Raw genomic sequence first — 20,294 nt, forward strand, 5'->3', positions numbered from 1 at the left:
AGTGCCTCATTTATTTTTTTGGTCAAAATAAGTCTACATTAATTAGTTTAATAGCATTACCTCAATTAGTTTAATGACATTCCTACATGAAGATGGAAGTCAAGAGCAAAATGAACGTGATGAATGTCATGGAGTGATTTGATGAATTTGGAGTTGCACTAAATGGAGGTCGAGAAACAGAAAAGTGATGCATGCACCACCAAGTTCGGGCTGTGTTCAATTCATGCAACTTATGAGCAATCTTAGAGAAGCACAGAATCTTGCATACTATATATCTGGATTATGTACATGAATATATAAGAGCTGGTTTTTGACAGTAAAGTTCCCGAACTGCTGTTTCTTTGCATTAGTCTGAAAGAGTAACAGAAACATACTACTATTGTATAGTTGCATTTAATGCATTAGATTCTTGACAAAAATGTGAAACATAACGATGAAATATTGCATTTCTTTGCCCATTTAACTGTACAATATCTTTTTACAAAGATAAAGTGGCAAAATGACACTGTCCAGTGAAGTTGCGCAAAAGATTTGTACAAAGAAAACTGCACCATATACAAAACTGTATCTGTATTCATCTTTTGGTGTTTACATCCATTTTTCTTGTCTGCAAACTGAACATGTCGGCTATATCTGCAGCCGTGCTACATTCTTCTGGCTTTCTATCTGATAGAGATCGGATAAACCTAGGAAATCTAACTGAAATACCGCGAGATGGATGGATTAAACCAATGGCAGCATGATGAACTGGTGATACTGTGAAGTCCGCGCCCCTTATCTCCCAGACAAACTCTGGAGAAAACCACATGTCAGGCATCTCGGATGTCTTATAGTATGGTGGTCTTTTAGAAAGAACTCTGTCCCCGGAGAAGAACTCTTTCATCTGCAAAGAGCAAGCAGAACAAGTTAATGTGTTGTGCAACAACCAGCAAATGGATGAATAAACATGCAAATCCCGGGAGCATAGCCACTAGGTGTGACAGGCAGAACGATTATTTTTGTTTGACAGAAGTCTAACAGCTTCCTATATGTATTGGCCTTCTGGGCAGGTCAAAATAAGCTTCTAGTCGAAGATTTAGACCAATCATCACCATGTTGCTCACTTCCACTGATGACTGACTATTATAGAATTTCAAATTGATTAATGAATCCCTTTTTCTTTTTTTAAAGACCACACCATTAATGTGATGAAAGCAAGTGCTGGGTGCAAGCTTTCTTAGAGAATGCTTGGTCTGAAGCCTCTCTTTACCTAAAACAAGTGGACCAAATATCACATGCTCTTTTCAACCAAAAATTCAATAACATCATTCAGATGCATCCAATTAGTAGCAATAGCAATAGCATTGACACTTAATTGATAGCACAGACTAAGCAGGACTCTTATTCCAGCTGGTAGAGGTTAACTGAGAGCAAAGTTACAAGTCTGGATGAGATTAAAGGAAATTTAATCCCAGTAAGGGGAAAACCGATACTTATTTGACTAGATGCACCAAATCACACACCAACAAACTCCTCCAACAATGAAAAGCATATCATGTTTTAAAAAATAATGAATGCTATCTTTAATCTCACCGGTTCCCTCATCCCATATACACAATAATGGCACCACTAAAATAATAGGTTCCATGTACCTCTGTGTAAAAAGCATCTGAAATTCCAGACATTACACGACAGACACTCTGGAAATCTTCAGTATCAGGGTTGTAGCAGGCCATCAGAAAAGGACTAAACCTGGAAATCAATAAACGCAGATTTATAAACTTGCAAAATGATTTCTCTTATCTGTCAAGAACCTGAATAAGAAACGAAAAGAAGATACTAGCATCATGTACTCGAAGTTCCATACTAGTTTGTGGTTACGTATATGTAGTAGCAATACTAATTCGAGAACAGGATTCAGCTCGATCCATTAGCATTGACAACTAATTGCTTACATTTTATGTGATATGATAGAACTAATTATTCCCATATTGATGATTAGCCTCATATCATGAGCCATAACACATGTACTAAAGCGTGGAACATATACAATATTGAACTTCCTATCAGTTGTTTTCAAAAAAAGCAGAGAAAACTTAAGGATAGTAGTATCACCATCCTGCTTTTCTTCCATTTCCATGCCAAGCTCCAATTGGAACCAAGTCCAAGGAATCACTTAGTCCTTCAACATAATCTCTTTTGACCTGCCAAAGAAAAAGATAATTTGCTCGAGGAATAAAGTACATGTACTTCTTATTTTTAAAATGTTCTTGGACCTAATATAACACCTTCAACCAGGCATCAGAACGCTTTGATGGAGTATATCCAGCATTAACATCAAGCGATTTAACCATGATGCCTTCACATGAGGAACGAATGGCATCATTAAGAAAACTGTTCATCCTATTCAATGTAGCTTCATTTTTTACATCAGCATCTTCGGATTCCACCTAGAAGAGTTGGGTAATTTCATTGTGACAGAAATAATACACTGACATAATTCACAATAAACACTAAGAATTTACCGTCATTTCTCTAGCATACTCGAAGTAACCCGGTTTTTCTTCACCAAGTAAATCCTTCAAATCTGATTCAACAGAGAATACATAATCAGACTTAGAACTGATATATGGTATAATATGTGTCATCTAATAACCAGTCATAAAATGATCTAAATGCACAAGGAAGTGCGTACATTGTCGCCGCTGACGGAGGGGTAGATCCAAGAACCTGCAAGGTAATTTTAAGTAGCCTGAGAAGTTCTTGAACATGCATTTTCAAAGACACGAAAACGATAAGAGAAGCAAGCTGACACTAAATCAAAGGTTGAGATCAAAAGATCTTTTAGACTAAGCGTATCACATTCATGGAAGTGGTAGGCTCCGGTATCTTTTCCCACTAAATATGATCATCATGTGAACCTCTTTAACTTGTACATTAAATGTATAATCTCTATTCATGTAGGAAAACCAGCACATACTCACAATAACTGTGGACAACACTTACTGCTCTCCATTTGCAAACATGATGTCAAACACAAAAATGCATATGTCAACCTGCATGAATAGAAGATATCAGTTACACTAATATGATTAGAATTTTTAATCAAAAAGCAGCTCATATCTGGAATTATGAATTTAATCTACAGTGCTGAAACAGGTAGCAAATATTTTTCCAGTAACAAACCCTCTTGGCAGTTTATCTTGTGATCTATTTTATTTTTGAGATCTTGATGCTTCATGTATTCATTTGTTGCTTATAATACTAATGATTTTACCTAGTAACTGAGCATTTCATTTCCACCCATTCTTATGTGTTCTGAACTAGAGTAATATATAAGACCCTTAAAAGGCTTCTTGACAGATTAAAGCTGCCAAAAACTCAAAGAAAAACAGTTTCCAAGTTCAGATATAACCATTCATTTTGAAAAAAGCAATATTGAAACGAGGTCCTGACTGATCACTTAAGCACCTTCCTATTGATCAGGAAAATAATGGATTTTCATTAACTGGGCTTAATAACTAATATAAGTTTTATATGTAAATCAATAGAAAAGGCAACAATGCAAACAAAAAGACTACTTAAAGACTAGCAAATTGAACTACAATCCATAATTTCACAGATTTATGGGCGCTACTTGGTAGCTACGAATACATAATCTTATTATCTTAGTAAATCATATATATAACAAAGATAAAAAGAAGTTTAGTTGACATATCAGTAGATCTAAGTCAAAACTATTTTCATGTGATGAGATTAGATGACCTTTATTTTGTCTAAAGCAATCAGCGAATCCTTACTCCCTCTCTCCCGGGAAGAAAGCTCTTGAAATGACATAAGCTTACTGTTCCTCCTATCAATTGCTACCACCTGAAATGAAAAGAATGTGCTTTTATGTGTACCTGCATAACTCATGATTCTGTAATAGATGAAGCTCGGCAATAAACATATTAACCCACCCACAGATTGCAAATAGCAAGATAATTTAGGTACAGTCTTGAATAACGTAATACAGAAAATAAACAAAAAAAAAAGAAGAAAGAAGAATGAGTGATAGGATCACCTCTGCGTCCAAAATAAAAGTATCTGTTGCATGAAGACAACAATCCTTGACTATGTCAACTAAATCAGGGAATCTCAATGTGGTTTCATCACCATTCCTTGAGAAGACACGTACAGAACCATCTGCTAATCTGTGAATTTGAGCACGTTGGCCATCATATCTAGAGGACACAATGAAATTTTAATATTGTTCAGACATTGCTATATTGAAGTCAACTGCATGACAGACATGACTAGGGCAATTAGAACTGATGGTATTTTAAAGAAAAATTATCAGCCATTCTATTATTTTTCATATATATGGTAATATCAATTTAACCAAATTGCTTATGCTCCGGATAGCATCCTACAAAGAACTATAAGTGGGAGAATATCTTGTGCAAATACTAATTTCTGACTTCTCAGATCCAATATAATGTAAGAATTAAAAGTAACTGAAATTGGAAGAGACAGAAATGGCCAACTCTCAAAATACCCAAATAGAGGACCGAATCAGTGACTTCTTAAACACTTGGCAGACAAACCTCCTTACCATTGAACTCAAACAAAAATCAGGTATAAGCAAGAAAGCTTTATGTTTCTCAAAAAGGTTTAAAATGACTAAGGAACATCTCTTATTCGGGGAGGGGGTTTAGAGCTTAGGCGAGTATCTTGTCCTGTAGGCCTTATTACAACTGTTCGGCTATCATTCGTCAGTTCAGTTTCTCATGAGGATATCTTTCATCAACAGATATGGTGAAGATCCATCCTAAAGGAAAAAGATGATAATGTAAGTTCAACAAAACTTACTTAAATTCACACGTAAACGCCATATATTGGAAATTCTTCAGCACCTGAGGTGCTCCATTAGTAATCCTGCAATAAGATACCAAAAATATAAGGAAACAGAACTCTAGTAAAAACCGTTTCTTATGATAGAGCCAGAAGTGGTAGCCACAATACTTGGCAAGCATGGGCTTGATTGGTATGCCAGGAACCATTGATAGGGTTGATGATGAAAATTCAATCCCTTTCTCCATCAAGGATGGGATAAGTAAATCCTGACCATAAGAAGTTAAGACATTCAGGATATCTCAAACCAGCAAACAACTGTCTCTATAACTCCATATCAAGAGGGGAAAAAAATTAGCTGCATGATACTAGCTAACAATGCTTAGACTCTTGTACAATTAAGCAATTAATTTTATTGAGAACCAAAGACAAGGTAAATGCCTTTATTCCTTAAATGATTTGTTCCTAACTGCAGGAAATTGAAGGGGGAGAAATGCTAAGTCTGGAGCAGATAATATAAGACTAGAAATAGATGAGTACATTGGTAAAACGCCCACACTCCAGATCCTGCAACGAAAGAATGAAGAAGGAAACCAAGTGGATTCGATATGTTCAAAACTCCTTTGCTCCTTTATCATTTGGAAGCACAAAAATGAAAAAGGCAGACGTCACAATAATATGCTATAGAGAAAGTACAGAAGTCATATATGTAGGAATTATGCAATTATGCGAAAAATAATAATTAGGCAAGGAATCAGGTGATCTTTCTCCATTAAAATCTTTCAGCCTTTAAATCAAAAAGGTGGTATAGCCGAGATATGAACTTGAAAGGCCTCTCATAAGTTCCATATGCAAGCATCTTATCCATTTGCTTAAGTCCATTTAAAGTTGGAAATGCGCGGTTTAAGAGTATATTCATGTATGGGCTTTTAAACATATTCCATTTATGAACAGAGTACTGTGATGATACAACCAAGCAACAATAAAAGAGGGAAGACTGAGAAGTCAAAACTTACCAAGTTTGGAAGTATGTTATATGATTCAACTACTGCACTTGAAAGATGCTACCAAAAAGAAAGAAAAGAAAATTTTAGTAGACATAATACACCATTCTTCCAGTGAACTGGAGTTCACTAATAAAAACAAGCAGAAGTCAAAAAAAGAGAGATCATAAATATTATCATATGGTTTAAAATTCATTTTCATCCCTGACATTTCAACCCAACTCCAAAATCATCCATGTCTTTTCAATTAGCTTCAAATTATTTCCTCCAACGAATTTTTGGCATTAATGTCTGACCAAATATGTGATTTCCTAAATTACCCTTCTAAATCATTTTGGACAACGGAATTTTAAACTCAAGTGCAATTGAGTCCCTTACACATAAATTTGAATGGAAAAAGATTAATATTTTTGTTAAAGGTTAGTAAATATATATATGCTTATCTAATTTAGACTAAATATTACTCAAATTATTAGGTATGCTTAAATCACACTAAATCACACTATCCAAGAGTTCTCAAGTCCAAAAAACATATTTTGAGCATGACAAAAGTTATTTTTTGTTAAGTAGAGAGTATGTGTTTATTTAATTTAAGTTGATAAATAATTTAATTTATTATGTATATATATCATTCCATAAGAACTCTCATACACAAAAAATATCAGTACAAAATATACATTTATTTAGTATTAAGTTAATAAATTATTTGAGTTTTTATCAATGTTTATATAGCATTTTGTAGGAGCACTCAAGTTCAACAAGATGTAATTTGTGCATGAAACATATTTTCTTGAAAGTTAATCTAAGGAAAAACATGTCACGAACAATTTTTTTGTAGCCCGTGATTAAAACTAAATAAAAATACTTTTTTTTATTCTTATTAAGTTAAAAGTCAGTCTTGGGAAACATGTTACAGGAAAATATATAAACACATTATAAGACCAACTCATTACGTAAATACACATGCTACAAAAACTAAATATGTTTTGAATAAACTATTAGCTCCTTTTTCCATGCAAAAATACTATATTCTTTCCACGCAAACTTATGTGCAAGGGACTAAATTGCCATTGAAAATTAAATATGAGAGACCAAAATGATTTATGTCATAAGATAGAACTTTTAGAAAGGTAATTTAGGGAAATTGTCATAAGTTAACGCCGAAAACTTGTCAGAGATGATTTTGAAGTTGCGTAAATGTTAGAGACGAACATGAATTTTACCCTTATCATCTACAAGGTGGTATCAACAAAATAAAAAACAGATGAGAAAAGAAAACGAAACAGACCTGAATATGATCCTTCAAGTTTTCAGCTACTCCTTCATCAGCCGAGTTCATCACAATGGCCTGAGCTAAAGCAGGAAGAATGGTTCTCATCATAGCTCCAATCCTTAAGTTCCTAACCTACATGAAAGAGAAAAACATAAAGTCATTTTTCCTTGCAGGCATGGCGGATACTTAACTGGGGAAAAACAAATAAAAACGTAAAACAAACTAACAGAAGAGATGGCTTCTACTCAAGAGTCCTGTGCCATACACAATACACAGTCATTAAAGGGATGCCAACAACATTACTAACTATATGTATCACCAAACTCCTCAAGGATTTGAAGATACAAGTGCATCTAGATCATAGAGGGTAGCCTCGCATTTCCCCTTATGTCCTGCATGTTTTCTTGTTTGCTAATCTTACCAGTCTCCCATCTTTTTTACCACTCTAACATCTGCAGATCTCACAGAACAAAAAATTCCTATCCTCCTTCCAATCTTTTCCAAAAGTTTCCTGTTCTTGTTCCACAGCATTAAACACCAACTCTAAGAACTGATCCAGTACCGTGAAGAGTAAGAGTGCAGAGAATGAACGCAGTGCAACTAAAAGTCAAACTCAAGCACCCTGGATTAACATCTTTGTCTATCCGTATACAATTTACCTGGATAAGTATAACTAGAACATAAAGAAAAAAAAAATCAAAATGAGGAAAATCTGAAACGATGAAGCTAAGGTTTAAATTATTTTTCCATACATCTTCAACATGTAAATGCAAAAAATTACTTATGAATGGAAACTTGGTTAAAATAAGCAAAATGTAACTTTTATCATACCAAAGTTCTGACAAGAAATTTCATCTCCTTCTCTCTACATGAACACATGAGATTCACAATGAGGCTTTTCTTCCTGGTTGTACTGCCACTACCTGTTTGTACACTGATGAATTTCATGTAAAGGAGGAACATGTTTGTAGAGAATACAGAAGGCAAGATAAGATGTGAAGATTTTTAAATCAAATTACCATGGAGAACATCTCTAATCACAGAACACATGTCCACAATAATACACATAAACACCAATAACTAAAAATATCACCAACAAAGGTGTTAAAAGCAAACTTCAGTGTGAAATAACTATGCATTCATCACAATAGAATAATAAAGAGCTCTTCTCAAACTAATTTAGAGCAAAAAAACATAGAAAACTCAAGGTTCTCCAGAGTATACGCCGATCCAGATTTCTGAGCCATCACATTTAGAATCTTACCATTGTAGTTCTAGCCTCTAGTAGAGGAACACCTGAATCCTAGGTTTACCTAATATCTCAACATAGTTAAAGTAAGAACACTTCTATTAACAAATTTAAATTTCTTGAAACAAAAACCCTGAATTCTGCTGCTGCACTTCTTGTTTGAGTTTTAGAGTTATCATAGCTTATACTGATGAAAATTTTGAGCTGCCACTAGATCAAAATCAGACAAACAGTCAGATAGGGTCATCTGTCCAGCCAAAACTTATTGTTAGACGCCATATTCTTTTTTCTTTCTATCTTCTTCAAGAACTGTGATGCTAACTATGTTATTATTCTTCCTCTTAACAAATACTTCATACTTCTCATTTTGTCGATTGCTTTGACTTTGTGCTGAAAATGTAAAAAACCTCTCCAATGAATCATAATGGAATCAAGCTCCTGCATGTACTCACTAATATAAGTGCTCAGGGTCTTAGAAAATAAAATAAAAAAATTGCCCATATGACAGGAGAGAGGGAGTTAGGCAAGGACAAAATTGGAACTATAACATTATGAGGAACGACTGACTGATTTAAAGACCTACAATTACTTCAGAAGACATATAACACATTGAATTCTTGACTCATTGCTTATTCAATTGAAACAGTGTTCAGATAAGCAAATAGACCTATGCATAAAACAATTGATATTTACTAAAGATAATGGAGTACCAAAAGTCGAAGAAAGAAAGTGGCACTACACACTGGTCAGAATGAAGAACATAAGATGTGCTATTTTTCATCATAAAAAGTAAAGTAACATATTAGTTGGAAAGTATTTAGCAGATCCTCCACCTATGCATATATGCTCCAAATAAATTCTTGGACCGACACTTTGGACTTTAGGAAATTAATTACACAGCAATTGTCGGCTCACACTAGATCATGAACAAAGAGTATTTGATTACATCTTTCTGTATAACTAGGAAACACATACCTTATCTTGCGGAGAACAGAAAACACTCCTTGAATTGTAAGGGCTGATGGAGGAGCAAGCAGTGTCTGGGTTTGGCGGCAAAGCTGAGCAACATCACCTGATTCAGTACGTAATATTAGACTGCCACAAAAGAAATGCTGTAAGGTGAGCAAAAGATGCAGTTGATTATATTGAAATACCAAGATCACCAAGGCTATTATAAAGATTGCTTATTTTAGCTCTGCTGGTCCCACAAGCTTCTTCCAGAGCTGCAACAACAATGCTACCACCAATATTTAGTTCCTACAACATCACAGAATATGAAGCAAACCATTCAAGTATTAATATGAGATAAGTATGAAAATTAGCTGTATATGTACAAGCAAAGAGGTATTAAACAGAACCGCATTCGGAGGGTTTTTCCCTCCACAATATTGTAATGTTCAGCTGTTGCATCATTCAAGGATCATATAACATTCTAATAGAATGACGTGAGAAACAAGGTTAAGAAAAATTACCAAATTTTCATGCTCAGGAGCAATTTTATTTGTGCACAAATACACAGTGGGTAGCACATCTTCTGGTGATAGGACCAATAAACTGTATAACGAAGAATACTGGTTTTGATGAAAAGGATATAATTTATCTAAGAAAAATGCCACTTACTTTATACCAGTAACTTGGAAAGAAATATAACAGCTTTAAATAAAGTGCAAATACACAGGGAAAAGACCTCCTAAACATGTTGCATAGCATTGATGTAGCTTTTAGCTTGCCCTTTTCTTCTTCCACTAAATCAAAAGTTCGTGCTATATGAATGTATGGAGCTGGCTGTCCTTTCCTCCAGCAAGCTGGAAAGCATTCTCAGCCTTGAGAAATGGTATACCAACATGACATACATAAATTTTATAATAGATCTTGAGAGATTAAGTTGACCAACCATGCTCTGTAGGAGAGTATCTTTCAGGAGGCAACGATATATAATTTACAGACACGTTATCCTTTGGTAAAGCTGGGGGAAAAATATCAGACTTGGTTTCAAGTTTGCTGCTCTCAGATACTAGAGCGTCATCATCCACAGAGCTGACTCTGCTGGGACATTCAGATTCCATCAATCTATTACTATCATTAACATCAATGGTGGTACCAATATTGTCATTATAATATATATCCAGAGCCATATTAATGTCTCCTTTGGTCTTCTCAAGAATGGTGGTAGCATAGCTTCTTAATGATTCACCACCACTGACAATTTGAATAAATTGATTCACCTCTTCTTTGTATAATTTTGTGGCATCAACTGGCAACCTACTTTGACCATCATTAAAGTTACAAGATTCAACTTCAACTTTACTATCTTCAGGGACAACAGGCATTTTCTTGTTAAAAAACTTAGTTATCCGATATTGCTTCAAATCACTGGAATTCCCAGTTGAATCTGCTCTTGCTCTCTTTTTTGTCTTGCTGTCAAGGTTTCTCTTCCTTTTCCCAGGAGAAACTCCACTCTTCTTTATATTCACAGAACTAGATAATTTGAAATTTTGGCTGAAAGAGATATCTTCAGAGCGATTTATGCCCTTGACATTTTGAGATTCAAAAGGTAAAGGAGGCTGGTTTTCTGAGTTTCCCAGGGAAGTAAAGGAGGCAGATGTACTGGGGAGAACCTGTTCATGAAACTCAGTTTCATGTTCATAAAAATTTGAAACAGCTTCAACAACATTTCCACCAGCTGCACCAAGTAAATCCAACATCTGGCATAGCGTGACCCAACTGGGCAAGCAGTCTTGAAGTTCCTTTACAGATTTCTCCAAGTCATTATCTTTCATATCTTCTAAATTACTTGAAGCAGATACCTGTTGAGGAAATGAAGACTTTATGTCACCCTCCAATTCAACATCACTGCAACAATTTGGAGTAGAGGCAATGACCTCATCCTCTTGATCTGGAATATTGTGAAGTACAATAGGACAATCCTTCTCTACATCCACCAGCCCGCTCCCACCACGAAGAAAACCCATCAAGAATTCTTGCTTGATGGCCATTTCATTAACCAACCCAGCAAAATGCTTCCTCATTGAAATGGCTTGTTTGCTATCAACTTTCTCTACGTCAGCACCAACTGTCGGGATAACACGTTTTGGCTTCAAAAATTTCACAAACTCTCTGAGCTCATCGTAGTTTGAATGTTCACTATAAGGAACAAGATGAATCTCGAAAGAATCCTTGCTCCTCACAGAAAACTTATTCTGCTTGACTTCATATGTCCAGCCAGTTGGAACAAAACCAACAACCTTAGAATAACCTCTCTCACTCATAATCTCCTTCATCTTCACAAAGTTAGGCCGAAAGTATGGCCAAGTCTCGCCCAACACATTCCAACCAACAACATGAACATCACTCTCCAACTCATCCTCTGTAAAAACCCCACTTTCCCCGAAACCCAAGGCACTCAGAACCGCCATCTTCCTGGCACTCACATGAATCTTCCTCTTACACCGCCGAGATATCTCCACCAAAATCCGCTCCTTTCCAATGACATATGTAGCCACCAAAAACAGAACATTCTTTGCGACTACACCCTCATTCTCAACCCCTATCCTCTCAATCACCCCAACAATATAATCAATGGACTCCTCCTGACTCGGAAACACAAACTTAGGATTACAATAAGTTGTATCCAAAAACACAGCATCAGCACCAATAAACTCAGAAACTGCACTCTCGTTCTTCATTTCATCACAATACCTAAAATCACCAGTATGGACATACTTCTCAAATGTAACAACACCACTACTACCTGCACCCCTATCACAGCTCCCTGGGACCTTGAACAAGAACTGAACTGCCCCAGGGCAGTGATTCGCGTCGACGAGCCAAACTTCGGCGCCATCAATTATCACGGGTTGGGAGAGAGGTAAGGGGAAAATGAAGGGTTGAGGAATTTTGAGGATTTGGTGGAGGAGATTAGCAGTGATGGAAGAGCAATAAATGATGCCGTTGGACCATTGCGGAGAGAGACCCGTGTAATGGTCGGAGTGGAAGTGAGAGAGGAAGTAAGAGACGGAGAAATTGGGGTCGGCGTGTTTGAAGCCGTCGACGATGAAGCGGGTTTTTGGAATGAGTTTCGAGTGGGGGATAAAGGCAGGGGGAGGGACAAGGGGAAAAGTGGGTTGGGGCTGTGGCGGCAGGGAGAGGGAGGAGAGGGCGGCGAGGTGGAGGGCGGCGGTGGTTATATTTAGCGGTTTTGGTGGTTTTGAAGCAGACATTGGTTCGCGCGGGGGGGCCGGTCATGGACAGCGTAATGCAACGACGATTCTTTTTTAACTTAAATTATTAGCACTTCCCTAACTCTTATTCTTTTGCTTAAAAAGAAAAAAAAAACGTTAATATAGTCCGAAAATAATCTCTATTAATTGTTTATGTTTTTTAATTATTATTTGATTCTTTTAAGAGTCTTTATGTTCTAATGATTACTTAATAATAATAAGTAGTAATTAATCAAAATAGATGAGGACAGAGATTAGAATTAGAATTAGTATTTGAATTTGTAGCATGTGGAAAGAATTAATCCTGCTATAATTTACTATTTATTAATATTGAAGACGTTAGAGTAATTATATTTATAAACAAAATATGAATCAGATAAAATGTCCTTATTTGTAATTAATCATCCATTTTTATATTTTGGCTAGTTTATGTAATTAAATAATCAACGAAATATTAAATTAGTATTGAAAATTGGGCAGAAGAGAGGTATTCATTTGTCAAATATCATATCAAATTTCCTGTTGGCATAGACCAACCTGAATTTGATCCTTGGAGTCTTAGAGTTTCTTGACCTGAATTTGATGCATATTTCAGGCAGATGATACCAAACAAAATTTTCAGAGAATACCATCTCTCTTCATCTTCATCTCTCTATACGCACACACAGACAGACAGGTGCGTATATGTGTACTTCATTAACAGTAATAAAGAGTAAAGAATGAAGAACCCAACACAGTTTTCACAATTTTACTGTAAAGAGGAGATCAAAATCAACAAACATTGCCATTATTCCAATAAATACATCCTCAACTCCAACTTGCATACAAGATCCCAAAAATTGGAGTCTAACGAGTTGGAAATGGAAAACCCTTTCTCATTTCTGGATTCCACAAGTCTCCACACCCCTCTGTTTTCATCTGTAAATTCAAGAGCCTAATATCATCAGCTTCATGTGTCCATTTTCCCATGTCACAGTGGCAAAAGTAAAACGGGACATGGAATGAACTCAGCCAGCAGATTTGCATCGACATGTTTGGAATGGATGGCCTCCATACTCATAATGACCAGATCCATATTCATCTCATCGGCAACCTCTCCAATAATTGCTGTTGGCTTGTTTCCTTCTCCAAGTCGCTCCAACAGCTTAAATTCTTGGAACCCACCTGTAGCAGCAACATTTGAACAGACTCCAACCATCACAAAGAAAAACATTCAACACACAACAAATCAAGAAACTTCTCATAAAGAGTGGAGTTTTTTAATCTATAAGAAAAAAAAGTTAAGCAATCATTTACAAAAGGTAGTTGTCACTGAAGCAAGTTCGTTGAACATAATTAGTCCAGCATGCTTCTTGATGCAACCAATGCAAGATAATGAGTGAAACACAAAAATGAGATAACATTCTCATCTCTCAGAATTTCAAAGATCCTTTTTGGAAAAGCAAGTTTCATAGAGCATAACATGTTACAGAGACCTCACCAGCTGAACCTACTAAAACCAACTCTGTGAAATGAAGTGTATCAGTTAGGCAAAAACCTACCTTCTGATAAATGCCACCGGATACTAGCTAGTTGAGTCTCATGCTGCAACAATGTTTCCTTCTCCTTTTCATCTATAACTGCAAAAGACGTTAAGTTCTGTATTTCAAGAATCTGCCATTAAAAGCTCAGCACATGAAAGTTCCCCCTCTCCCCAGCCCAACCAGTACTCAGTTGTTGGTGTGATGGGTCATACCTACAACTGTTATCTCAGCCCCATATTTCTTCGCCAAAGCAGCAGTGGTTGCTGTCGCCTAAATAAACAAGTTCAACCACAGAAGAAAAAGGTCAAAAACTACGGATTAGTAGCGTATGGCAACAATCTTAGCTCTGCAACATGCATGTCAACATATAATGCGAACATCAGAAAGAACGACAAATAATGGCGAAAAGAAATGATTGGAGGGGAAAAGGGCTAAGTCTGCTCTATGAACACAAGAAGGCATTTTAATTGCAACAAGACGAAGAAATTCTACATCTCTGAACCAGAACACAGAAGAAATTCTATTCAAACTACACTTCCATATATTCCGGTCCATATGCAAGAATAATTCCTCCAAATGAAACAGAAAGAAAGAAGAAATACCTGTTTTGTACCCTCAGTAAGATAAGGGGTGCGATCTATGACTGGCAGAAGCAATTGCTTGAAGTCGTTGAAGGTTTCTGCAACTGGACTAGCTTCAGATTCCTCTGGCTTGGATTTCACTGAAAATGAACCAAAGTTAGCACCAAATGATTGAAACACACATTGGTATAAACTGCATGACTGACACTAATATGAATGCCAGATACATGTCCAACTCCTTGCCCAAAGACAGGCAGCTTTAACCCACAAAAAGAATAATGTCTGATACATTCAAATTGAACAAAAGTAGCAAGCCCTAGTCACATCACAAATTTTTAAACTATAAAAGCATCTAAGCACACGCCCTGAATATGTCCCTGACACGAGAAAAGTTGCTCCCACCCAGGGCAACATTTTTATTAACTATTTCGAGCACCACAAGACAACTACAAAGATAAAAGTACATATTAATCAGTTTCATTAACAAAAGTATATCAACTTCTACAACTATCATATGCAATTTCAGGAAAACAACATAAATATGTGGTTTATTTTGGCTCCAATTCTAACTACACATATTTTACAGTTTATACAATTCTTTTCTGGTTAGAAGTTCCACATTAATCCTAAGCTTGTGTTATTGCACTGATGCCATCTTGAGTAAACTGTTACTGATTTAAAAAGTAATTCGTATTGGAATGTACATGACATAATGAAATAGCAACATTTCGGCCAACGAAGTCCTTAACCAAAAAATAAAAAAGGTCAAGCAAATCAATCACAGCTCATACCAAAGAACTATTAACGACTACTTCTTGAACCCACTGAGATAACTATCTTATGCCACTGCCCACAATGTGAACAAGCAAAGGAAAGTCCTGCACTAATATCTTTGGCACAAAACAAAAAGAAAAGGAAAGGAAGTGTCGGAATCCATAACTACTACTAGAATCAACCAACTAATCCCGCATTCAATAATCGATACTAGCACCAAAGAGACAAACTAAAGCGGCATTCAGAATTTAATTACCATCTAGAACCAAATGGAAGCACAAAGCAGAAACTGGTAAATGCGCGTATAAAGAATTGAGAGGTGAGAGAGCAGAACATTTATCAAAAATTATAGAGTCAATACATCAAACAAGGAACAGATGCTTAAGCAAAACAATAATATACCCACAGCCAACATATTCAAAAATGACACACCGGCGCCAACTCACAATATGCACGAGTAAACTGGAGAACACATCTACCAAAAAAGTTCTATAATTCGAAAAGTTAATTACCTTGAAGCGAGGTTCTCAAGAGTTTGGGAGAAAAGGAGAAATTGCGGGCTCTGAGCTTCCGAGAAATGGGAGAAGAGAGAACTGTAAGAGGTCGGGTGAGAATGGAAGTTCTCCTGAGGACGGGCTCTGTAGTTTCCGGCGGAAGTGCCAAGGGACAGTGGGCGAGGGCCATGGGAGAAGATTCAAGAAAGTAGCGTGCGCGTCGGAGCGAGCTAGAGACTTGGAGACGGGTGGGTTGTGAAAAGCCGAGAAAGCGCATTAAATCATTGATGGGGATGTGTTTTTGTTCCTTTCCTTTTTCCACTCCTTTTATAGGGAAATTTTGTCGAACAGGTATGGTGCAGAGAATAATTTAGATTACAGACAATTACACCGTCTGAAGTAGGTTTGTGCTTTTTTATAGTTTGGAAGATGTTATTTTGCACGTGTGAGTTTGTTTTTGTCTAATAAAAATTGAATTTAAATTCATTAAATTTATTTATATTGGTAAAAAAGTATAATATAAATACATATATGTTATAAACTTAGAGAAATTCTAAGTTTATTAGCCTATCACTCTTAATAGAATATAAAGTAAAATATATGTATTTCTCCAACAAACTTTATTTGTTCACTCCAAAAATCACTTTACAAATGAAATACATGGTGGTATTTATAGACCACCAAAATTGTGGTTACAAAATACATCATAACTATTTTAATTACAAATTATAATGGGGGATACAAAAGGGTGTATAACATAATGGGTATTAAAAAAGAATATGAAGAGGTGTATGCATTCATATATACATATTATATATAATACTCCCCCTTGAATGCATACCTCTTTATCATATACATCCTGCCTCGTTAAAAACCTTGCCTGGAAAAACCCAATGGGATAAAAACCAAGGCTAAGGAAAAGAGTACAGTTGTATAATCTCCCCCTCAATTGAGGCAGATATCTTTCAGGTGTCGCATGCCAATATTACGTATGAGTTGTTTGAACACCTTTTTTGGTAATGCCTTCGTAAACAAATCTGCTAAGTTCTGACTTGATGAAATTTGTTGAATATCAACTTTGCCTTCCACTTGAAGCTCGTGAGTGGAGAAAAATTTTGGTAATATGTGCTTGGTTCTGTCGCCTTTAATATAACCATCCTTGATTTGGGCGATGCATGCTGCATTGTCTTCATATATTACTGTGGGACTTTTCTCGATTGGTTGCAGTCCACATGATTCATGCACATAATGTATTAGTGATCTAAGCCATACACATTCACGCCCAGCCTCGTATAATGCAATTAATTCTGCATGATTTGATGAGGTGGCTACCAAAGTCTGTTTGGTTGAACGCCATGAAATAGCAGTTCCACCATACATGAATACATATCCAGATTGAGATATAGCTTTATGTGGATCAGATAAATACCCCGCATCTGAATAACCAACTAATTTGGTTGTTTTGGCATCATCATGCCTTTCAAAATATAGTCCCATGTCACTTGTTCCACGTAAATAACGTAGCACGTGTTTAACACCATTCCAGTGTCTTTTTGTTGGTGTTGAACTATATCTTGCTAGTAGATTAACAGAAAATGCTATATCTGGTCGGGTATTATTAGCAAGATACATCAATGCACCAATTGCACTGAGATATGGTACTTCTGGACCTAAAATCTCATCATTATGTGCTGGAGGACGAAACGGATCTTTATTAACATCAAGCGATCGAACTACCATAGGTGTACTCAATGGATGAGCTTTGTCCATATGAAAACGCTTAAGGACTTTTTCTATATAGTTCGATTGATGAATGAAAATTCCACCCTTAGTATGTTCGAACTGCAGGCCGAGACAATACTTTGTAGTGCCTAAATCTTTCATCTCAAACTCACTTTTTAAGTAATTAGCTGCTTGTCGAATCTCTTCAGGAGATCCAATAATATTCAAATCATCAACATACACAGCTATGATTACAAATCCCGACTCTGTCCTCTTTATGAATAAACATGGACTTATTTGATTATGGCAAAATCCTTTCTTTATTAAGTACTCACTAAGACGATTGTACCACATACGTCCTGATTGTTTAAGTCCGTACAAGGACCTTTTCAATTTGATGGAGTACATATGACGAGACTTTGACTGTAATGCTTCATGCAATTTTAATCCTTCAGGGATTCTCATATAGATATCTGTATCCAATGACCCATACAGATATGCAGTTACCACATCCATGAGCTGCATTTGTAGTTGTTCAATTACTGATAAACTGATTAAAAATCAAAGTGTGGTAGCATCCACTACAGGTGAATATGTTTCAGTAAAATCAATTCCGGGCTTTTGAGTAAAGCCTTGGGCCACAAGTCTAGCTTTGTACCTTACAACTTCATTTCGTTCATTTCTCTTGCGTATGAACACCCACTTATAGCCAACAGGTTTGACACCTTTTGGTGTTGGAGTTATAGGTCCAAATACTTCTCGTTTATTTAGTGAGTCTAGCTCATCTTGTATGGCCTTTTTCCAACTTTTCCAATCATTTCGATGTCTACATTCCTCCATAGTTTGAGGATCATTTTCATCTTCATCCATGATTTGGACGGCTAAAGAATAGGCAAAAATATCATTCATTTCAATTTCTTTTCGATACCAACCTAAACTGTTATGAGCATAATTAATAGACATCTCATAACTGTCCTCGAGATCTTGCTCATTACTTTTAGAGTCATCAGATAAAACCGCTTCAGGGATTTTATCCTTAGAGACACTAGTGGTCACATTAGCATCATGATTAATTGAGACGATATGTTCCTTTCTCTTTCGAGGATTTGCATCTTTAGAGCCAAGTGGTCTACCACGCTTCCGGCGTATTTGTGACTCAGATGCATTTGATTTATTTAGAATCGCTTCAGGGACTTCTAAACGAGCTGGAACATTTTCAGCCGGAATATATGATTTTGTGACCTTTTTGGTATCTATCAATGCTTCTGGTAGCCTATTTGCAACACTTTGCAAATGTATGATCCGTTGAACTTCAAGTTCACTATCATTTGTCCGTGGATCCATAAAAGACATAGATGTTGCATTCCATGCAATATCTTTCCTTTTAATCTCCTTATCTACTCCCCCTAATGCCGGGAATACTGTCTCATTAAATTGACAATCCAAGTACCTAGCAGTGAATTGATCACCGGTCATTGGTTCAAGGTACTTAATAATTGAGGGAGATTCAAAACCAACATAAATTCCCAATCTCCGTTGTGGCCCCATTTTAGTTCGTTGAGGAGGGGGTATCGGGACATACACCGCACAACCAAACACCTTTAAATGAGATATATTTGGTTCTCTTTCCGGAGATCAATTGTAATGGAGAAAATTTATGGTAAGCGGTAGGTCTAAGACGAATTAGAGCCGCTGCATGCAATATTGCATGCCCCCATGCCGATGAAGGCAATTTTGACCTCATCAATAAGGGTCTAGCTATTAATTGTAACCGCTTAATTAACGACTCTGCCAGGCCGTTTTGAGTATGTACATGAGCAACTGGATGCTCTACAACTATCCCAATTGATTGACAATAATCATTGAAGGATTTAGAAGTAAATTCTCCCGCATTATCTAGCCGTATCCTTTTAATAGGATAATCAGGAAAATGAGCCCTCAATTTAATAATTTGGGCTAACAGTCTTGCAAAAGCAACATTTCGTGTTGACAACAAGCTTATATGTGACCAACGTGTTGATGCGTCAATCAACACCATAAAGTATTTAAATGGCCCACATGACGGTGTTATTGGCCCGCATATGTCTCCTTGAATTCGTTCAAGAAACATAGGAGATTCTACATTCACTTTTGTCATAGATGGCTTTGTAATTAGTTTTCCAAGAGAACAAGCCGAACATATGAAATTGCTTTTAACAAGGAACTTCAGGTCCTTTAGTGGGTGTCCATGTGAATTTTCAATGATCCTATACATCATTGTTTTACCTGGGTGGCCAAGTCTATCATGCCACAAAGTAAAAATACTTTGATCAACTAACTTCGGGTTAGTGATACTATGTGTTTCAACGGAGCTTATCAATGTGCCATATAAACCAGAACTATATGTTCTCATTCTTTCTAAAACTTGCTTCTGGCCAGTTTTATATGTTGTAAGGTACAGATATTCGATACCATTTTCATTCATGGTTTCAATATGAAAACCATTTTGTCGAATATCCTTGAAACTCAATAAGTTCCTTTGTGATTTACTCGAATATAAGGCATCATTGATATGTAATCTTGTTCCTTCAGGTAACAAGATTGTAGCTCTTCCGGAGCCTTCAATAAGATTACTAACTCCTGAAATAGTACTCACATTTGTT

General features: G+C 36.3%; 2 protein-coding genes across 9 annotated transcripts; both read right to left on the reverse strand.

Moving 5' to 3' along the window:
• Positions 1-421: 421 nt before the first annotated feature.
• On the reverse strand, positions 422-12,624 carry LIG6 (DNA LIGASE 6). 8 transcript variants are annotated; one of them, XM_011101202.3, is made up of 19 exons: positions 10,233-12,621; positions 10,026-10,143; positions 9,811-9,892; positions 9,493-9,595; positions 9,314-9,410; positions 7,921-8,023; positions 7,105-7,221; positions 5,829-5,876; positions 4,984-5,081; positions 4,831-4,896; positions 4,043-4,202; positions 3,745-3,849; positions 2,986-3,035; positions 2,675-2,709; positions 2,505-2,566; positions 2,268-2,429; positions 2,095-2,183; positions 1,632-1,731; positions 422-883 (listed from the first exon to the last, which is right to left on the reverse strand). In XM_011101202.3, the coding sequence occupies exons 1-19, from the start codon at positions 12,556-12,558 to the stop codon at positions 575-577; spliced, it is 4,230 nt and encodes a 1,409-aa protein (XP_011099504.1). In that variant the 5' UTR covers positions 12,559-12,621; the 3' UTR covers positions 422-574. The 8 variants fall into 8 exon arrangements, 3 of the variants coding, with proteins under 3 accessions (XP_011099504.1, XP_011099506.1, XP_088740882.1); XM_011101204.3 differs by lacking the exon at positions 2,268-2,429 and having other exon boundaries at positions 10,233-12,622; XR_849078.3 differs by lacking the exons at positions 422-883; positions 1,632-1,731; positions 2,095-2,183 and having other exon boundaries at positions 2,386-2,429; positions 2,964-3,035; positions 10,233-12,624.
• A 654-nt stretch (positions 12,625-13,278) lies between these two features.
• On the reverse strand, positions 13,279-16,326 carry LOC105177909 (cell wall integrity/stress response component). Its single transcript, XM_011101201.3, has 5 exons — positions 15,949-16,326; positions 14,684-14,802; positions 14,294-14,351; positions 14,100-14,177; positions 13,279-13,722 (listed from the first exon to the last, which is right to left on the reverse strand). The coding sequence occupies exons 1-5, from the start codon at positions 16,205-16,207 to the stop codon at positions 13,529-13,531; spliced, it is 708 nt and encodes a 235-aa protein (XP_011099503.1). The 5' UTR covers positions 16,208-16,326; the 3' UTR covers positions 13,279-13,528.
• Between the last annotated feature and the right edge of the window lie 3,968 nt (positions 16,327-20,294).

Source organism: Sesamum indicum, linkage group LG9 (genome assembly GCF_026168435.1).
Source record: "Sesamum indicum cultivar Baizhima isolate 11 linkage group LG9, ASM2616843v1, whole genome shotgun sequence".
In the NCBI taxonomy this organism is placed as follows: Eukaryota; Viridiplantae; Streptophyta; class Magnoliopsida; order Lamiales; family Pedaliaceae; genus Sesamum; species Sesamum indicum.

Bases quoted from the DNA above. Each gene is read 5' to 3' on its own strand.
- LOC105177909 (XM_011101201.3), bottom strand. From the start codon at position 16,207: ATGCGCTTTCTCGGCTTTTCACAACCCACCCGTCTCCAAGTCTCTAGC. The intron at 14,803-15,948 runs GTAATTAACTTT...GTTCATTTTCAG, and splicing joins CTTGAGAACCTCGCTTCAAG to TGAAATCCAAGCCAGAGGAA. The intron at 14,178-14,293 runs GTATGACCCATC...CGTCTTTTGCAG, and splicing joins GGCTGAGATAACAGTTGTAG to TTATAGATGAAAAGGAGAAG.
- LIG6 (XM_011101202.3), bottom strand. From the start codon at position 12,558: ATGTCTGCTTCAAAACCACCAAAACCGCTAAATATAACCACCGCCGCC. The intron at 3,850-4,042 runs GTGATCCTATCA...TTTTCATTTCAG, and splicing joins CTTTTATTTTGGACGCAGAG to GTGGTAGCAATTGATAGGAG. The intron at 3,036-3,744 runs GTCATCTAATCT...CTATTCATGCAG, and splicing joins TTGCTTTAGACAAAATAAAG to GTTGACATATGCATTTTTGT.